The 17081-nt window shown below is 36.2% G+C and overlaps 1 protein-coding gene across 2 annotated transcripts; it reads left to right on the top strand.

Moving 5' to 3' along the window:
* The first annotated feature begins 225 nt into the window (after window positions 1-225).
* Window positions 226-16012, top strand: CTSO (cathepsin O). Of its 2 annotated transcripts, none has more exons than XM_016138667.2 (8): window positions 226-394; window positions 3627-3735; window positions 4314-4453; window positions 7025-7192; window positions 8482-8603; window positions 11922-12085; window positions 12650-12742; window positions 14266-16012. In XM_016138667.2, the coding sequence occupies exons 1-8, from the start codon at window positions 257-259 to the stop codon at window positions 14298-14300; spliced, it is 969 nt and encodes a 322-aa protein (XP_015994153.1). In that variant the 5' UTR covers window positions 226-256; the 3' UTR covers window positions 14301-16012. The 2 variants fall into 2 exon arrangements, with proteins under 2 accessions (XP_015994153.1, XP_015994152.1); XM_016138666.2 differs by having other exon boundaries at window positions 226-415.
* Window positions 16013-17081: the final 1069 nt, after the last annotated feature.

Raw genomic sequence — 17081 nt, 5'->3', positions numbered from 1 at the left:
GATGATGAAACCAGAAAGCACTTGGGCATGTGCCCGATGCTTCTTCCACGCCGCAAAAAAAAAAAAAAAAAAAAAAAAAAAAAAAAGAGAGAGAGAGAGAGAGAATCTCAGTACTCGGTTAAGTGAGCAAAGGAAACTAAGGCAGCGTCAGTCTGCAGGACCGCACACCTCAAACTGGGCTGCCGCCGAGCAAACCGGGCGAGGGGGCGGAGCCGAGGAATCGAAAGGGAAACCGGCGCGGGCGGGCGGCTGCGGCATGGCGCTGCGGGCCCTGTGGCCCCTCTGGCTGCTCGGCTGCTGCTGGTCCTGCGGCGATGGCCGTGGAGCGGGTCGCAGTGCCGCCTTCGCCCGCACTGGACCACGGAGCCGCGAGCAACAGGCAGCCGCCTTCCGGGTACCCACCGCGCGCCTCCCTGTGTGTCTCCTTCTCGCCCTTTCCTTTCCCGAGTCTGGGCTGGGGCAGAGGGGTCCCCGAGAGATGCCACTCCTGCTGGTCCCCCTTCCCGCAGTTTTGTGACGTGTCTGGGGTTTCTGAGCTGGGTTTTCGCCAGCGAACTTCTTCCGTTGCCCACGTGCCTGGATCTCTTCTCTCAGTCCCATGCCTTTGCTAATCATAAGATTTTTTTTCCAGGAAAGATTGGTGGCCGTGGATTTATGCGATGCACCCAAAGTAATTCATGAATATGTCCAAAGTATTCTCGATTGAAAGAAGCACCCCCTTTAGGCAGAATCCTTTTACGGTTCTCACCGCTTGCAAAGCTGTCCCTTTAAAAAGTAACAGGAACCAGAAATAAGGGGAAGGAAAATGTCATTTTTCTTCAAAGTGGGGAGGAGGAACTAATAACCTCCTTCTGTAATCAGAATTTTATAAATAAAGAGCCTGCATTGAGCAAGCTCAGAGGATTCTGCGCATTTACGATTTCCATGAACTGGGACTCCTTAGGCTCATGCACCACCTTAAAAGTTCACCTAACTTGGTGGAGACCGATTTAGATTAAGGGGAAGCATTTCATTTCTTTTTCAGATTATTTTGAAAAGGCCTCATAATTTTGTTTAGATTTTACGCCAGTATTAAAACACTGGAATGGACCAGTTAGCTGAGTATAAATAAGGTTGATTCGAGAGAGGTTGAAATATTTTTTAATGTCAAAACGACATGTTTTTCCTAGTTTTATAGTCATAAAATAATTTCCTCAAGTTCTTTGAGCCTATATACCCTTCCAGACAGAAACTGGGTATGTCTTATTGTAACTTATTCAATTAAATGCATTCAGTTAAAACAAAACAAAAAATATGTAAAGATAATTATTTTTCACCAAATCTGTTTAAAGACTGCTTTGATTTATCAGCTCCCATTTTTCAGGTATGTGGTCCATTTGTTTTTCAAACTTCCACACTTTTCAAAACTGCTAATAAGTTTCCTGTGTATTCCTCAAAACTTTGTATCTTTTCATAAAGGGAATTAAAATTCAGCTCCTTCAATTTAATATTTTATACAGCTTTAGAGATGTTTCCTATGCAGTTGATCAATATTACATCCTCCATTGTCTTACGTTAAGAACCTATACCAATTTATCCTTTACCTTTGTCGATTCTATGACAGGTTGTTATTGTGATGAGAAGTTGGAGCTCAGTATAGACTTATAGTTTGTGATGCTTCTATGAAATCTGCTCTAACAAGAAGAATCATAGTAGATTAGAAAAGTCACTTGAAAGAGTAGTTCATTTCAAGAATGAAATACAGGGCTTTTTAGAATTTAAATGATTTGAAACCACTGTTGGGTGGACTTGAGATGTGTTCTATTAGAGCAAACAGGTAGTAAATGTTCATGGATATATTGATACGATGGAAGCAATCTGTGGCTTCTCTTTCTTTTCTTTTTTCCCCCCTTCTTGCAGGATTGGTGGCTGTGAGAGAAGATGGGTAGAGAGAGGGTGACAGAGAGTTATCTGACTGCAGTGAAGCTCTGAGGGAAGGAAAGAGGAAAGGAAGGTTGGGGGGAGTGCTCTAGACTGCTGTGCAGGCCAGGGAAGGGTTGAAGAGGCCATTAGGGACCCATTAATCCAAAACCAGCTTCGAGAGGAGTGCCATTTCCCCAAAATAGGCCAGTCTTACTGCTTAGTCATTGGCTAGGTGCTGCATGTGTGAACCATGGCCTCTCTTGGTCTAATCCAGGTAATACATGGCGCAGAAGTTAAAATCCCTGTAGTTGGATGTCTGTAAGGCACATCTCATGGCTCCCACATCATCCTACAATGTCCTACATTGTCAGTGCCTTTGACGATTACATCAGCTCACAAAGAAGACCAATCAGTACTTTCAGAATAAATGAATTCTCTGGACTACTTGACAAAAGTCATCTCTGGCTTTATTCCTTACTTGCCATATACATACTTGTTTTGTGTTTCAGTTCTGTTCTTTGTATTTATACCTCTCCTCTTCAAGTTACCTTTAAAGCTCTGATTCATCAAGATTATTTTTAAATGCTTAAATCTCAATAATTTTTTTATGCCTATAGCACCTGATAGTCCTAGGTGGTCTACCATCCAAGTACTAACCAGTCAATAATTTTTTATTACTTCATTTATTAGCAACTGTTCCAGGCATGTTCAATAAGGAAAAAATAAGATTGTGATAAATCCTAGTGATAATTTGTATAAAAATAAACTGCTTAAAGCTATTAAGGGCGTGGTATATATAAAATGTCACATATATTTATTTAGCAACAGATATTAATTAAGCATCTATCTTGTGCCAGGCATGTACTTAGTGCGTGGGGAACACAGTGATGAATGACAGACAGGCCTTATTCTCATTTTGCATATAGGTTTAAGAGACAGATGCACAATAAACAGATAAGTACATAAACAAATACAGAAGAGCTAGAGTTGGAAAATTAATAAATGGTGGCCCCCTGAAGTTTTATTTATCCTACTCATTTGGATAATATTAAGAAATTGAGGCATGTTCACATAAAAGATAAACCTAAGATAAATTATCACAAAAGCTGAGGAATCTAAATAATGCTAATAGTTTCCCTCCAGCTAGACAAACCAACCTATCTTCCTGGACCATTTTCAAGGTTTCACCTCTTTCATAAAGCCTAGTACCCTAAATTTGATAGAGATTTATAAAGCTCAAATAGAATCAGATTTAGTTATTCACTATTTACTCATTTCCTTTTTAATGCTTCATTACTTAATCCTGGGAAATAAAAAGATAAAGAAGACACACTTTCCAGATTCATAACTATTTAATCACCTGTGTCTGGTGGTGACAATTTCCATAGTATCTAGTACTTACTTGCAATTTATTTTATTTTTTCCACTATGTTGAACAAACAAACATATTTAGTGCTCTCAACGTGCTAGTGAAGAAGAATTACAAATGAATAAGATATATCTTTCCAAGCCTCAAAAATAAACCTGAAATCAGATAGTAGTTCTAATACAAAACGGTTATAAATCTGATCTCATTATTGTATACAATCTCCCTTTGTGCTCTTCCGGAATTAAATCAAGCTTTGACTTTTTCATCTGAAGAATATCTCCAAGTTTGTTCTACACAAATTGTTTTGGAAAGTTAACTTAGGGGACATAAATTAACTTTTTATTTTTTCTTTTAGGAAAGTCTTAATAGACATCGATACTTGAATTCTTTATTTCCTAGTGAAAATTCCACTGCTGTTTATGGAATAAATCAGTTTTCATATCTGTTTCCTGAAGAGTTTAAAGGTATGATGAAATGATGCTATTAGTTGTTTGGTTTCCTGAATTTAAGTTGTTTCCTTAATTTTTGAAGAATTGTTTGATTGCAAATCTAGAAAATTGAGTAATAGTTAATATTTATTAAATAATTACCAAATATTAAGGATGTACAAGGTCCTGACAGAAAAATAAATTCATGGCCACTTTCTAATTATTGCTTAAGAACTAGATGTTATAGGTACAGACACTCCCATGTGGCTGTAGGGACAGCGCCTCGTTTCTTCGGTTTTCCAGTGCCATTTCTGTTCAAGTCCCCCATGGTTCCATGAGTGACGATAAAACGAATGATGCCAATTATACTCATTTTTTATTGACCTGGTGCTATCAAACAAGTCATTTTATGTGGCGACTCCAGCCCTATTGTAGGAATTCTTCTATAACCTTCAGTTGCTGCATTTCATGTTATGGAAAAGCACATGGAAAAATCACAAATATCAGGCTCTATTAAAAAGCTACTATTTCTGTTTGAAAATTTCGTCCAAAAAGAACCCCAAGAGATCCTCTCTATAACATAATATTGCCTTTTCATTTTATTTTCTATTCAGCTGTTTATTTAAAAAGCGAAACTTCCAGATTTCCTAAATACTCAGCAGACCTGCAAACATTCATCTCTAAGCTGCCTTTGCCATTAAGATTTGACTGGAGAGATAAGCATGTTGTAACACAAGTGAGAAACCAGCAGATGGTAAGTTTTAAGGTTTTGTTTTTGTTTTTGTTTTTGTTTTTCCTTTCCTTTTTAATCATCTTAGCATGGGAAGTCATCTTTGAGGTCAAGGTCATTCAAACTCGTAATGGAACCCATCATTTCTCTAGGTAAAAATTACACCCCAGTCATTCAAAAAATGGCAATAAGAGGAGAATTTCTGGCGGAATGAGAAGCAGGTGTCAGTGCCTGACTTGTATTCTGAGATGAACCTTCTTTGCTGTATTCACTCTCTAATTGCCATTGCCACCAACACACAGGCTCAAGGGCGCTTCCCAGTAACTGTCAGTTATCAAACCTTCAGTAGAATAGCAGATGGAAGGCTGAGGAAGGTAAACTTTACTCCTAAATGCTTAAGTAGTATAAAAAGGAAATAACACTGAAAAAGTGACATGATACCAGATACACTTAATGACGGTGCAGCCTGGTCTCCTGGGTTCTCAGGCCTCATCCCTTGAGCTCTCTGGAAAACTCTATCCCCTATAAGATCATACACTTTCTATCTGCAACCCTTAGAAATGCAGTCAGTTATACTATAACGTGACATAAATGTTCCTAAAAATCACCACCTATGCAAAACCGTGCTGCAAAAACAAAAGGTATTATGGGAGAATGAGTTTAGGGCACAGCATTTAAAACCTTAGTGACACATTTTAAAAAGATAAAAAGTAGTAAAAGTAGCAGGACAGTTTTCCACATGTTAAATGATTAAGAGATATGTAAGTACCACAAAAATGTGGCAATTTACTTCGAAAAAAAACCCGAAGTGTGCCTGTGGCAGTGGGCATTGGAGGGCTGTAGCTTGTGCGTTATTGTGATAGATGGAGGGGTATCTGAAGTCAGAAGGTAAGTGGTAACGCCAGATGTGGGTGGGTATGGTCATAACACACAGTGAACCAGTCTCGCCGGTGGATGTTCGAGGGGTGTGTGTACCTGCTTTGCTGACATTCCCTAGCCCTTTACATTCTCATCATTGGCATGAGGAACGTCAGCTGACCAAGGAAAGTCAATTGTCTAACTGCATGGGTATGGTCTCAATTTGTCTGCATTGGAAACCTCAACGAGTCATTCATCCTCTCAATGTATGGTAAGTATTTTTTAGTAAAAAATGTTTTCAATTACAGTTGACATAAAATATTAGTTTCAGGTGTGCCACATAGTGATTAGACATTTATATAACTTACAAAGTGATCACCCTAATAAATCTAGTACCCATCTGACAGTGTGGCAAGTATTTTTAGACCCAGCAGTTTCTCAGTCACCGTTTATTGAGGATGATCCTTTTTTATTTCTCACAATCTATATTGCTATGAATTAGATTTTACCACCAAATCATTTGCTTTATTATTGGATTTATAATCAAGTGTGAAATAGTCTAAAATCTAATCCTTCCAGGAATGTTTACATTTTATTAAAGGGAGAATTTAATTAGGAATCTTTAATTAAAGGCGTATATTGGAGAGATATTTTTGGACAGAAACTGCCCTCTTGGGGAAGCCAAAGGTAGGTAAACTAAAGCTAGCTAACTATAGGGTGTCAGCAGCCTGTATTCACATTTCTCAAGGGTGGAGATTCTGCAGCAGAGTCCCTTAGAGAGTATTTTACTATGCCGTAAGCACTGGAGATCTAGACGTAAATAGGCCACTTGAAGCCACAGGGTTGCTCAAACCTTCCCTCCACAATGACATCCAATTCATCTTTTCTTTGCTTAACTCTGCAGCACATGGTCCTGTGACTAAATCAGTTTTATCCAATTCCAAATCCCACAATCACCTTTGCATTTTCCATGGATTCATCTTTCTTGTGCGTGATCCTTGATTCCATTTGCTCCATCTCCTCCCTTTCTTTTGGGACCAATCCTTTTATTCTTTTGTTCTAGTTTGTCCAATAAAAGCAAGTTAATCGATCCAGACTCATGATGATTGCCAGCCAATATTCAAATAAGGAATGACTAACATAGGTTTTTATCATTGGGACATTTTATGTTCATTCATAATATGCACATACTAGCATCTTGGTAGCCTAAAAAGTAACTCATTCCATTCCCGTGTCTGTCAAACAATGAGTACAACATATACCACATACGTCCTCACCCTACTTCACCCCCTCACTGCCTTCGACCTCTGGGGTAGAAATGGTAGATTACACAGAATCACAGTGTCAGGAGTGAAACAATAGGGATTGGAGAATGGGGTGGGAGTTGGTACACTTCTTAAAAACAGAAGTCACCTGTTTAGTGAACTGACTAGTCTTTTAAAACACCATCAGTCTGATTTATCAGTCTCTAAAATTCATTTTTATCTAGCATTATCTAATTTACAATAGTGATACTACCAATTTACTTTTAACTAATTATTGGATTTTGACACTTAAAATAGAATTTTCGTTTTCTTTTTTTTTTAATTTGGAAATCGAGAAGATAAGCATTTATATTTTGTCAGCCTCTAGACTCTGCTCACTTCCTTGATTTGGTAACTTGTGATGTTGAAAACTGTTGGTAAATTTGATTCGAACATTTTTTGATAATGCTGTTTCATGTTTATGTTTAAACAGTGCGGAGGGTGCTGGGCCTTCAGTGTGGTAGGTGCTGTGGAATCAGCGTATGCAATAAAAGGGAAGCCTTTGGAAGATCTCAGTGTACAGCAGGTCATTGATTGTTCATATAATAATTATGGCTGCAACGGAGGGTCTACTCTCAATGCCTTGAACTGGCTAAATAAGGTGACTGGTTTCTCAGCCTTTTAAACTCTTTGATCCCTCTTTTGCCTGTTTACTGTTGTTCAGAATCTGAACAGTTTACTCTCGTTTACTAAATGTTGCTTTTAAGTTTAGAAAGTTAGATGACCAAAGCTTGAATTAATTAGAAGATTTTGAAATGAATTGCTTCTCGGCAAGTCATCCATTGGAATCAAAGGGTGATAAATCTTACCTGAAATCTGTTTTCTGAAACAGAAAAATATTTTTCTTTTTAAAAAATATTTTATATATATTTATGTTTATTTACTTATTACTTATTTCTTAACATTAATAGGTGTTATTTTTCAATAAATGCTGTTTTGCAGATACATGTCACATAGTGACTCAGAAAGATGAGAACACATTATTATCCATTTCCATTGAATTTCTGTATCTTAAGGTTAAAAGGGACAGTAGAGGTCAGCTAATTTAGTAACTTTTTATATACATGAAAAAGTGAGATCTAAGAGACGAGAGCATATCGCCACCTCAGTAGCTGAGTCAGGTTTGCACCTTAAAGTACTCTGCCTCCCACCGAAGTGCTTTACCCAGTGCACTACAGTGTCCCTTGGTATTCTTGGGGTACTCTCTGACATTGTACTAGACTAGCATCGATTGTGTGAAACCAGCCAATGAGAGTACTATTATATTTTTTAAAGGCTTGTCAAGCTAGAGTTCCCCGAACTAAAATCTCCTCCCCTTATTCACTTGTTGTACTTGAGTCACTGAGTGCCAGAAGTTGCTCCCTATTATGGGCAGCAATAAATCGTGTGGTCTCTCCCTTTCATACACCCAACATTCAGAAAAGGAAACATCTGTATAGACAACTATAAAATATGTGGCATATGCCAAATGATTAGCACAGAGGGAAGTAGATAGAAAAAACACTTGATCTAACCATTGCCTGTGCATAAACCACTGGGCAGAATGAGACTCAAAGACTTGCATAGAAACAGAGCCCTGAAGGAAAGTGGCTCCCTATTTGGTACTCTTAGGAGAAAGAGGACAAGACTTTATTATCAGATTAATTCTAGAGAAGGAACATAGAGGAAAAACAACAAGAGTAAAAGAGAAATAAAAATATTGACTCTGCCCAGGATGTTCATAACAAAGACCTAAAGACTGAATTTAAGATCTTAAAATTATCCAAAGAATACCCACTTGTTGAAGGTGTGGCCAAGCTGAATCTTATTTTGACACATTGCAGCAAGTTCTGTTTGATTTTTAAAACAACAGCGTGACCGAAAGCACTCTCAATGATTATTTTCTCTTAGACGCAAGTGAAACTGGTGAGGGATTCAGAATACCCATTTAAAGCACAGAATGGCCTGTGCCTTTACTTTGCTGATACACACTCTGGATTCTCAATCAAAGGTTATTCTGCACATGACTTCAGGTAAATGTCTTATTGTACTGTGTTTTACTTCCTATTTCTTAATTTATGATCTGTTGACTTCAGAATTAATAACTTCATTAAAGGCATCGCTGCATATTTGTTATTGTTTTAAAACCATTTTACTAGAGAGACTGTCAGTTACTGTGGAGTGTTATGGATGTTGTTGTTTAAATATGATCTGCTTATTTTTCCATGTATCATTATAATAGAAACAACAACCTTAAATAACACATTTAAATCCAGTTCAAGATATAACCAAATTTAGGTGTCACAATTACCATTAGTATATTTCAATTTTTCCTGTCGAATTAATCAGAAATTGTTGTGTAGCTACTCCAGCTAATATCAAGCAGTCTGCTTACCGAGAAGCATTTCTGAACACACTCTGTGTTCCTTGCATTTTCAAGGCATCAGCTATAAGACAAGCATAAACTGAAACTTTCACATTACAAACTGGAGATAGATTATGTAGCACATACTATATGTATGTTGTGAGTGCAAGGATAGATACAGATAGGCTCAGGAAGAGGACTCGTGTTAGAACTTGAAGGGCAAGATGACTTTGATTAGATTCAAGGGAAAACAATCATTAAAAAAATGCTTTCACATCACATAAAAAACTCAAAGCCATCTAGAAAACTATTGTGAACATTTGATATAGTACAAAAGAAGTGTTCAGGGATGATAAGGACAGAGGAAGACTCAACCAAAATACTCTATTTTTTTTTAATATGAAGGGAGCTTTGCATAGTCTTTTGAAACAGAGAACACAGAGAAATTAAATTCGAATGAGGTGACAGACTACCCTAGAACTTATTGGTACTGAATATAAAAGAATCTTTTCATCCAGATGGTACCTACCCATGGGACCTGAAGGGAGTCAATGGTGAAATTGGACCCTTGAACAAAATGGAACTCCTTTAAATAAGCATGTGTGTGTCAGAAGATTAGCAAACTGTCAGCAGAGCTCCTGTCCACATGTGCTCTTGGGTGACCGGGAAGCTTCAACTCCACAGACGACAGGCTACACATGATCTATAATAAAATGTGCAGAGTCACTGAGTACAGTGGTCAGCATCTCTTTTGAGCATAAAGATGACATATTTTTAAAATGAGAAAGTGCCTCTGTGAGCTCTTCGATCCTTGAAGGTATAAGTGAAGTGTGCACACAAGAAGGAACTAGGTTATCAAAATGTCACTAAAGAAGGATTAATGCATAACAAATTTAAAAAGTTAGAAGCAAAAGAATGATAGGCATTATTCTGAGTTGGAGAGTGAGAGAGAGAGAATGCAAAGGTCACTGGCATTGGGCCTGTAACAAGATTTATCTAATCCTAACAGGAAGAGGTCACTATAAAAATCTTTACATTTACACTAACATTGAACTCTGGTGATACAATGCTAGGGGTTAATAAGATATCCATTATCAATGGTGTACATTTCAATAGTTCTAGGTTGGGCTAATAATGGAAATAAAGATGCTTTTTGGAGTATATTTTAACTTGTTAAAAGACCACTTTTCTGAAAAACAAGTGAAAACTATGTTATTCTGGTGCTAAATGAAATATTTGCCTGCTAGTCCCGACTGTGGTGTGTCTTCCCATTTCATAGTTCCCAGTATCTTTTCTTTAGCCCGGCCTCAAAGCATGGATTATTACTAGATTGTTTCTTCTATCCTACACTATGAATTACCCTTTGCATTCTAAAAAGTATTTCTCCTTCTTGTTCTTTCTCATTGCCTCATGCCGTCCCTGTAGCTGGATCATTGATGTCATGTATTTGTGGTATATCTTTTGTTATCTTAAAAAGGTGGAGACAGCTGTGTTGATTAATATAGAGATTATTATGCTGGTCATATTAGGATTAAAATATATATTTTTAATTGAATACAATGAAATGTAAACTAAAACCTATGTTGGGCAAAATTAGTTTGCCAGGTAGCTTGGAAATGAGGGAAGAAAACAATGTTTATTATAAATGTAGAGGATAATTTATGAGTTAGGCTTGCTACAAAATTTATACCTATAAATTTCTTTCTTATACTGATTCTACAAGGTAGATGGGATGACTCCAGCGCATAGCTGGAATTCAAACCCAGGTATGTGAAACTTTAAAGCCTATACCTTTCTATGATGCCTATTAAGAATTATAAAATTTTGCCTGTCTCAGGGTCATTTTAAGGAATATCAATTATTATTACAGTAGCAAAAATTAGAAGTGACTGCTCATACATCTCCCAAAAGCAAATCTTCAAGTTAAAAGGTAACATGAATAAATGTGTACTTTTTCTTTTAATAATTCCACTGTTAATCATTCAGTTTTCTCCTCATCTCTGGAGAAGATATGCCTATGATCAAAACTGAAACCCAACGGGATATAATGAGGGATTATATACTCTCTCAAATGACTAATCCACCCATGTCTTGCTATAGCAAACTACCAAATGCTATCTTCATGGCCTGAAATATCAGTAACTTGGTTTCAGTATCTTTCACCCACAAAGTTTACCTTTCAAGATGTAAGTAATGTTTTACTCACATACTTTCAAGATCAATGAAGGCCAAATGTTACATAACATAAAACCTTATCAACAGATGACCACGTGTGAAAAGAATAGCTGTGTCTATTGCAGTCTTCACAAACTATACTAGTTCTCCTGGCATCTTCACGTCTCTTCTATCATATATTTGCCACTTTTGAGTATCCTTTCCCTATAATTTCTGTATTTGACATTCAGTAACATAACTTGGTCAGTCTCTTCATTCTCACTTGGTGTGCCAGAGATATCTCCATACATCCAGTCTTCCCACTTATTCCATTAAAAGGATCCCTATATTATAAGCTGGATACTTTGCTAGCTGCAAAACTCTATTTCCCGTCTTTTTAAGGGTAGAGTTAGCTATGTAACTGAGTTCTAGCTAGTGAGCACCATGCAGATCAATGCAGGATGTGTGTATTATTTCTGAGAAGTCTCAACAGGATTATATCACTTTTTTCTACTTCCTGCTGTCTAAATAAAATATATGTTAAATGGCTGGAGCTCCAGCCGCCATCTTGGACCATTAGTTGACCTTGAGAATGGAAACCTCATACAGCAAAGCAATAACATGAAAAGCGCCTCATCGCCTGATATCCTGAAGCCTCACTACAGTCCTGCACAGCCAATCTCCCAAACTTCTTTTAGTCTCCATTGTTTAAGTCATCTGTAATTGCCACCAAACCTACTTCTAACCATACAGAGATTAAAGGGGTTATTTTTATAAAATATTTTTACCTTTAAAACTAAACTCCTTAACCAAATATTTCCTCTTTTGGTAGTGACCAAGAAGACGAAATGGCAAAAGCACTTCTTACCTTTGGCCCTTTGGTAGGGATAGTAGATGCAGTGAGCTGGCAAGATTATCTGGGAGGCATAATACAGCATCATTGCTCTAGTGGAGAAGCAAATCATGCAATTATCATAACTGGGTTTGATAAAACAGGTAAGTGCTGATAAGACTTGATTGATTGCTTTTCATCTTAAATTTTGAATGACAAATGATCTCTGTCCTTTAAAATGTTGAAATTTAATCCTGCTATATCTAAGTCCTCTTAAGATCTTTATAACTTTTTAGTAGACTTCCAGGTATAAATAACCCATTATCTTTTCCCTATCAATTTTGGTAGAGATCTTGTTAAAATGATGATAATTCTTGAATTAAATAATGTACCTTTTCCACGTGGAATGTTTAAGATAGTTGTTGGGAAAATAGAAGTGTCTGTTATTTTATCATCTATATCTAACAATTCTTTTTTTCTCTTTTCCTGGAAATATGTGTTTTCATCTTGTGTGAACCCTATATTAAATGAAATGAATTCAAACATTTTAATGTTAATTGGAGTATGATACTACGTACAGCCCAAGTTTACTTGGCTAGCATTCCTTTAAGTTAGAATTCCATTATGGTTTTAACTGTTTCCTCAGAGCTCTACACTGTTCAAGAAATAAACTTTATATAAACACACATTCACAACAAATATGAATTTGTTACCATTTTGTTTCATAGGAAGTACTCCATATTGGATTGTGCGGAATTCATGGGGGAGTTCGTGGGGAGTAGATGGCTATGCCCACGTTAAAATGGGAGATAATACTTGTGGTGAGTTATAAATTTATGTTTAAAACTTCAGACTAAATGTCAAGGAAGATACTTTGAACATATTAAAATTATAAACCCGCCCAGTCCAAAGTATGCTGCCAATGTACTCAAATCACTTTTACAGCAATAGTTTTCATCCTTTACCAACTGATAAAAATAAAACAGTGTCTTAAAAAGAGACACTACTGCACATATTCACACTTTACAAAGTAAGACTGTAGTAAAAACAAATACATAATAAGCAAAACTTTTTAAGATTAAGTAATAATTTACCAAAGTTAACTAATTCCAAAACCACATAAACAATTTAGGAGGCTAAAATTCTCCAAAAACACCTCTTAATTTCAAATTTACATTTATAACTGTATTATAGAACCTTCAACATTGTGAGACTGATGAGAGTTATAGGAAAGTTTGAGAGTTTATGTTTTGATTCAGTCCGTATTGTCCAATCATTCCATAAGATAGAATCCATGAGAACTAAAAAATGACCTGATCTATCACCCCAATAAAATATTTTTCATAAATTATTTATTAAAGAGAGCAAACATCACAGAAATCTTTTAAGTCAGAGCTCTAACAACTCGATCAGGCCTATAATTTTTAGCATCGTTGGAGGCTTTTACATTGTTAGAACTTGCAGATAAATTACTTCTGCCATTCATTGAACCTTTGCTACTTAACAAATTATCTCAGACTGTGATGCCTGGATCTGGGCTGAGGGGTGGCAGAAGTTCTGGCAGAAAAGTTTCAAGAGCATAATTTGGACGTTGGTTCATAATTGCCTCAGTTATGCCTATGTATCATTCCTCCACGTCTTCCCTGGCCCCCAGCGACTGAGGATGAGTTGGAATAAATTCTCTCTGCCTGTTTCCCAATTTGATTCTCCGAGGGCCTGCCTACTTAGTAATTATACCAGGGTCCAAACTTTTCCTGAAAGTATTTCCTGAAAGTTACATACTTAACGACTATCACATTACTCTTATGAACAATGATATAAGGCAGATAGCATTCTGTGTCCCCGAGAGATTTCAAAAATATAGCTAATTACAGTGAAATTTAGTCTTCAAATGGGCTATTTATTGTTTTCACCATGATATGGACATCTGTGCTCTTGTGTGCTAAAAAAAGCATAGCAAATTTGTGATTTATTGAATTTTTGCTAATTAAAGTTCAAATCTTAGAGTTTTAATTTTCAAATTGTATTAAAAATAATTGGGTAAATCATATTATCACCTCTAAGCAATGTATATGAATGCAATAAAGATTTCAGACACATTCACCTATTCAGTTAATAAGTCATTTGAGTTGTTTTGGGTTTTTTTTTTTTTTTTTTGGTGGTTTCTTGAAACAAATTAGTCATCTCTTCTAATGTCTGCTTTTGAGGTTACTATTTATAATGACAGATAGCTATAACTGTTAAATTATTTTTAATAGACACTAACTTTCTGAACCAACATGAAAATTGTTTTAATTTGCTATTTAAAAGGCATATAAAGAGGAAATAATTTCTTTTCTCCTAGGTATTGCAGATTTCGTTTCTGCTGTATTTGTATGATATTTTGATCGAATCAAGAGGCAACTAACTACAAAATGAAGGTTCATAATGAAAAGTAGCATGGTACTTCATTCTTAGTATTACTCATGAAAGGTTCTAGGGCCTAGTAGTTATTTAAACTAAGTTGTAGAATGTTCCCGTCTGATAGGGAAATGGACAACCATAGTCAGTCAGAAGCGCACCAGCGAGCGCCACGGCCTGGGAGGAAGTCTGCGGAATAATTTCCTACTCTGGGATGAAGATCAGTTTAGGAGATATTTTAGGTGTCTTCAATTTGAAGAGGCTAATATCTGGGTTTATTTGATTATTATTTTTGTTTGTTTTGTGTTTACGTTTAATAGCATATTTCAAGTAGGATTAATGAGGTAGTAAGAATTTCTTTTCCTTTGTGGGATGTAATCACTGCCTTTGCTTACCCCTATGTATAAGAATAGCCAACCTAAAGCTATGTGTGCCTCTCACAGTTATACTCACAGCCCTCTGCGACAGAATTTCATAAAGATCTTGAAATGCCAATAGCTTTGCCTCAACAAGTGGTGCTTACCCCTTGAACTGTAAAGAGATCATGTGATAAGAAATAAAAAGACAAAATCACTTTTTAAGAGACTGAAATTAAGTGACCAATATGGCAAATAAGTGATAAGAAAAAACTCAAGCATTAATGCCTGAGAGACAAATTATTGTTTGGATATTTTCATTGTCAATAGAATTCAAATAGAATGTATTTCTTACTGTGTTCTCCCCATATTGAGGGACAATGTATTTTCGTACATTTTCTCTGCTCTCTTTCTTACTGTTTACTGTGATGCTGCCAAGTTTTTGTGGTGGTTTGGCTTCCCCGGGTAAGAAGTCTCATTATTTACTCTTCATTTCTATTTTATAGCCATTGATCTTGCTTCACCTAAGCCATCAACATCAGACTCTCATCTTTCTCTTCCTTCCATCATTTGTAGGCACCGCCCCTTTCTAAGTCCACTCTCTTTCGTCTGGAGTATCAGCCAGAATATGAGTTCCCCAGCCTCTCTGTTTCCCCAATTTTCTGCTTATGTTTCCTGGACTTCCAATCTAATTATTTTTTGTACATCCATTTGGCATTTTCCTGGTTCTTGGTTCTTGATGGCCGGATTTTCTCTTGCGTAAGTCATTATGTGTCACTGTGTAAGAATCTCAGAGTATAAGAGCCGATCTTCTGATTAAATATAAAAATAACTATATTAAATAAATTAATATAAGAAAATCCTATCAAATACTACATATATTTCTTCTCTAAAATGTCTGGTTGCTTTATAATGTAAAATAGCTTAACGAAAATAAAATTTTAAATGTAGACACAACCACTAAAAAAGTTGAGGACATCTATTTTTCCTCTCCCTTTTGGCCTTTATTTATCTCCTTTATTAGAAAAAAGAAAATCCAAAACCACTGTATTTCTTTGTCTTACACCAACCAGAACCAATCTCAAAAGAATATGTATTGACTCAGGTTTAGAAATGTTCTAGGAGGACAAACATTGACATTTTAATTAATATTCTAATGATCTAAGTATACTAAAATGAAGCTATGTTCATGTTTAATGACTGAATTCTATGCCATATAAATGTTTTTCTGACACTTTTTCAAATGCTAAAGAACTTTTAAAATTACAAAATAATTATTACCTCTCAGCTGCTCTGGATTTTGATAACATTTATAATAAAACAAACTATATTTGATTTTGAGTTAAGAAGACTCTATCCATAAGTGTATGTCTTATATTTCATGAACACAGTGTTACCGTGCTTTACATTCACACAAGAGTTTGCTCAATTCCAAATCTGTAATTTTGGTTTTCTCTATAGACAGTTTAACTTCGGCGTCTCCAAAACTCCATTCTCATCTTTCCTTTCCCTCAAAAAAAAACAAAGCAAAACAAAACAAAACAAAACAAAAAACTTATTCACTTCCTAGAGTCTCTATTTCAGTTAAAAGCACCAACATTCTATAATTGCCCAATCAGTAAAACTGAAGGAACTTTAGATATTTAACTAACCATACTTAGTAACTAATCACCTAATCACCTGCCCCTCTCCATTTCTACTGTCCCTTGCTAGATGCATGCTCTTTAGTATCTTATCTCCACTGCTTAGTAGTCTACCCAATAAACCCCATGTTCTTTAATCCAGGGCTTCTCAAAGTATAGTCCTCAGTCCTCAGAACAGAAGCTATTGAGGATCTATAAGCACTTTGTTTTAATAAGCCCTCCAGATGCTTCTGATGGATGTCATTATAATCCATCTACTCTAGGTCCCCTGTTTCTTAAAGACAATGTTATGTCATTCCCCTGTTTTAAACCATTCAGGGATTCCCCAATGTCTAAAAGATAACGTGCCAACTTTTTTAAATAAGCTTTCATGGAAAAGCCCCCTTCTACCTTCTCGGCTCGATCTCTGATGTTCAACAGAGGCATATGCTGTGCTCCAGCCATCACAAACTATTTGAAGTTCACCCAGTGAGGCTAAGACAAAAGCAATGAAATCTTCACATAATAATTAGGAGTCATAATGAAAATCAGCAAGATGTTCCTGGATGTGATCTTACAAAAAAATCTCAAAATGAATACTAAATTAGGCAACCTTATAATCACTTTCTGACCCATTTAAGAATTGTTATTTAAAGTTTACTATCAGCACTAGAAGGAATTTGAATGAGGGCAAGAGTAGAAACTGGTATTACAAATTATTTTGACATGTATATTAAGAATTACTGATATACCCTTTGAAAAAACACAATTGGATAGCTTTG

The sequence above is a fragment of the Rousettus aegyptiacus genome, unplaced genomic scaffold, assembly GCF_014176215.1.
Source record: "Rousettus aegyptiacus isolate mRouAeg1 unplaced genomic scaffold, mRouAeg1.p scaffold_m13_p_16, whole genome shotgun sequence".
Taxonomy (NCBI): domain Eukaryota; kingdom Metazoa; phylum Chordata; class Mammalia; order Chiroptera; family Pteropodidae; genus Rousettus; species Rousettus aegyptiacus.
The sequence above is the reverse complement of the archived record's forward strand: the minus strand, read 5'-3'. Positions and strand labels throughout refer to the sequence as shown.

Coding starts and splice junctions, on each gene's coding strand:
- CTSO (XM_016138666.2), top strand. CDS start 257: ATGGCGCTGCGGGCCCTGTGGCCCCTCTGGCTGCTCGGCTGCTGCTGG. Junction 3,736..4,313: donor GTTTCCTGAAGAGTTTAAAG/GTATGATGAAAT, acceptor TTTTCTATTCAG/CTGTTTATTTAAAAAGCGAA. Junction 12,086..12,649: donor AACTGGGTTTGATAAAACAG/GTAAGTGCTGAT, acceptor TTTGTTTCATAG/GAAGTACTCCATATTGGATT.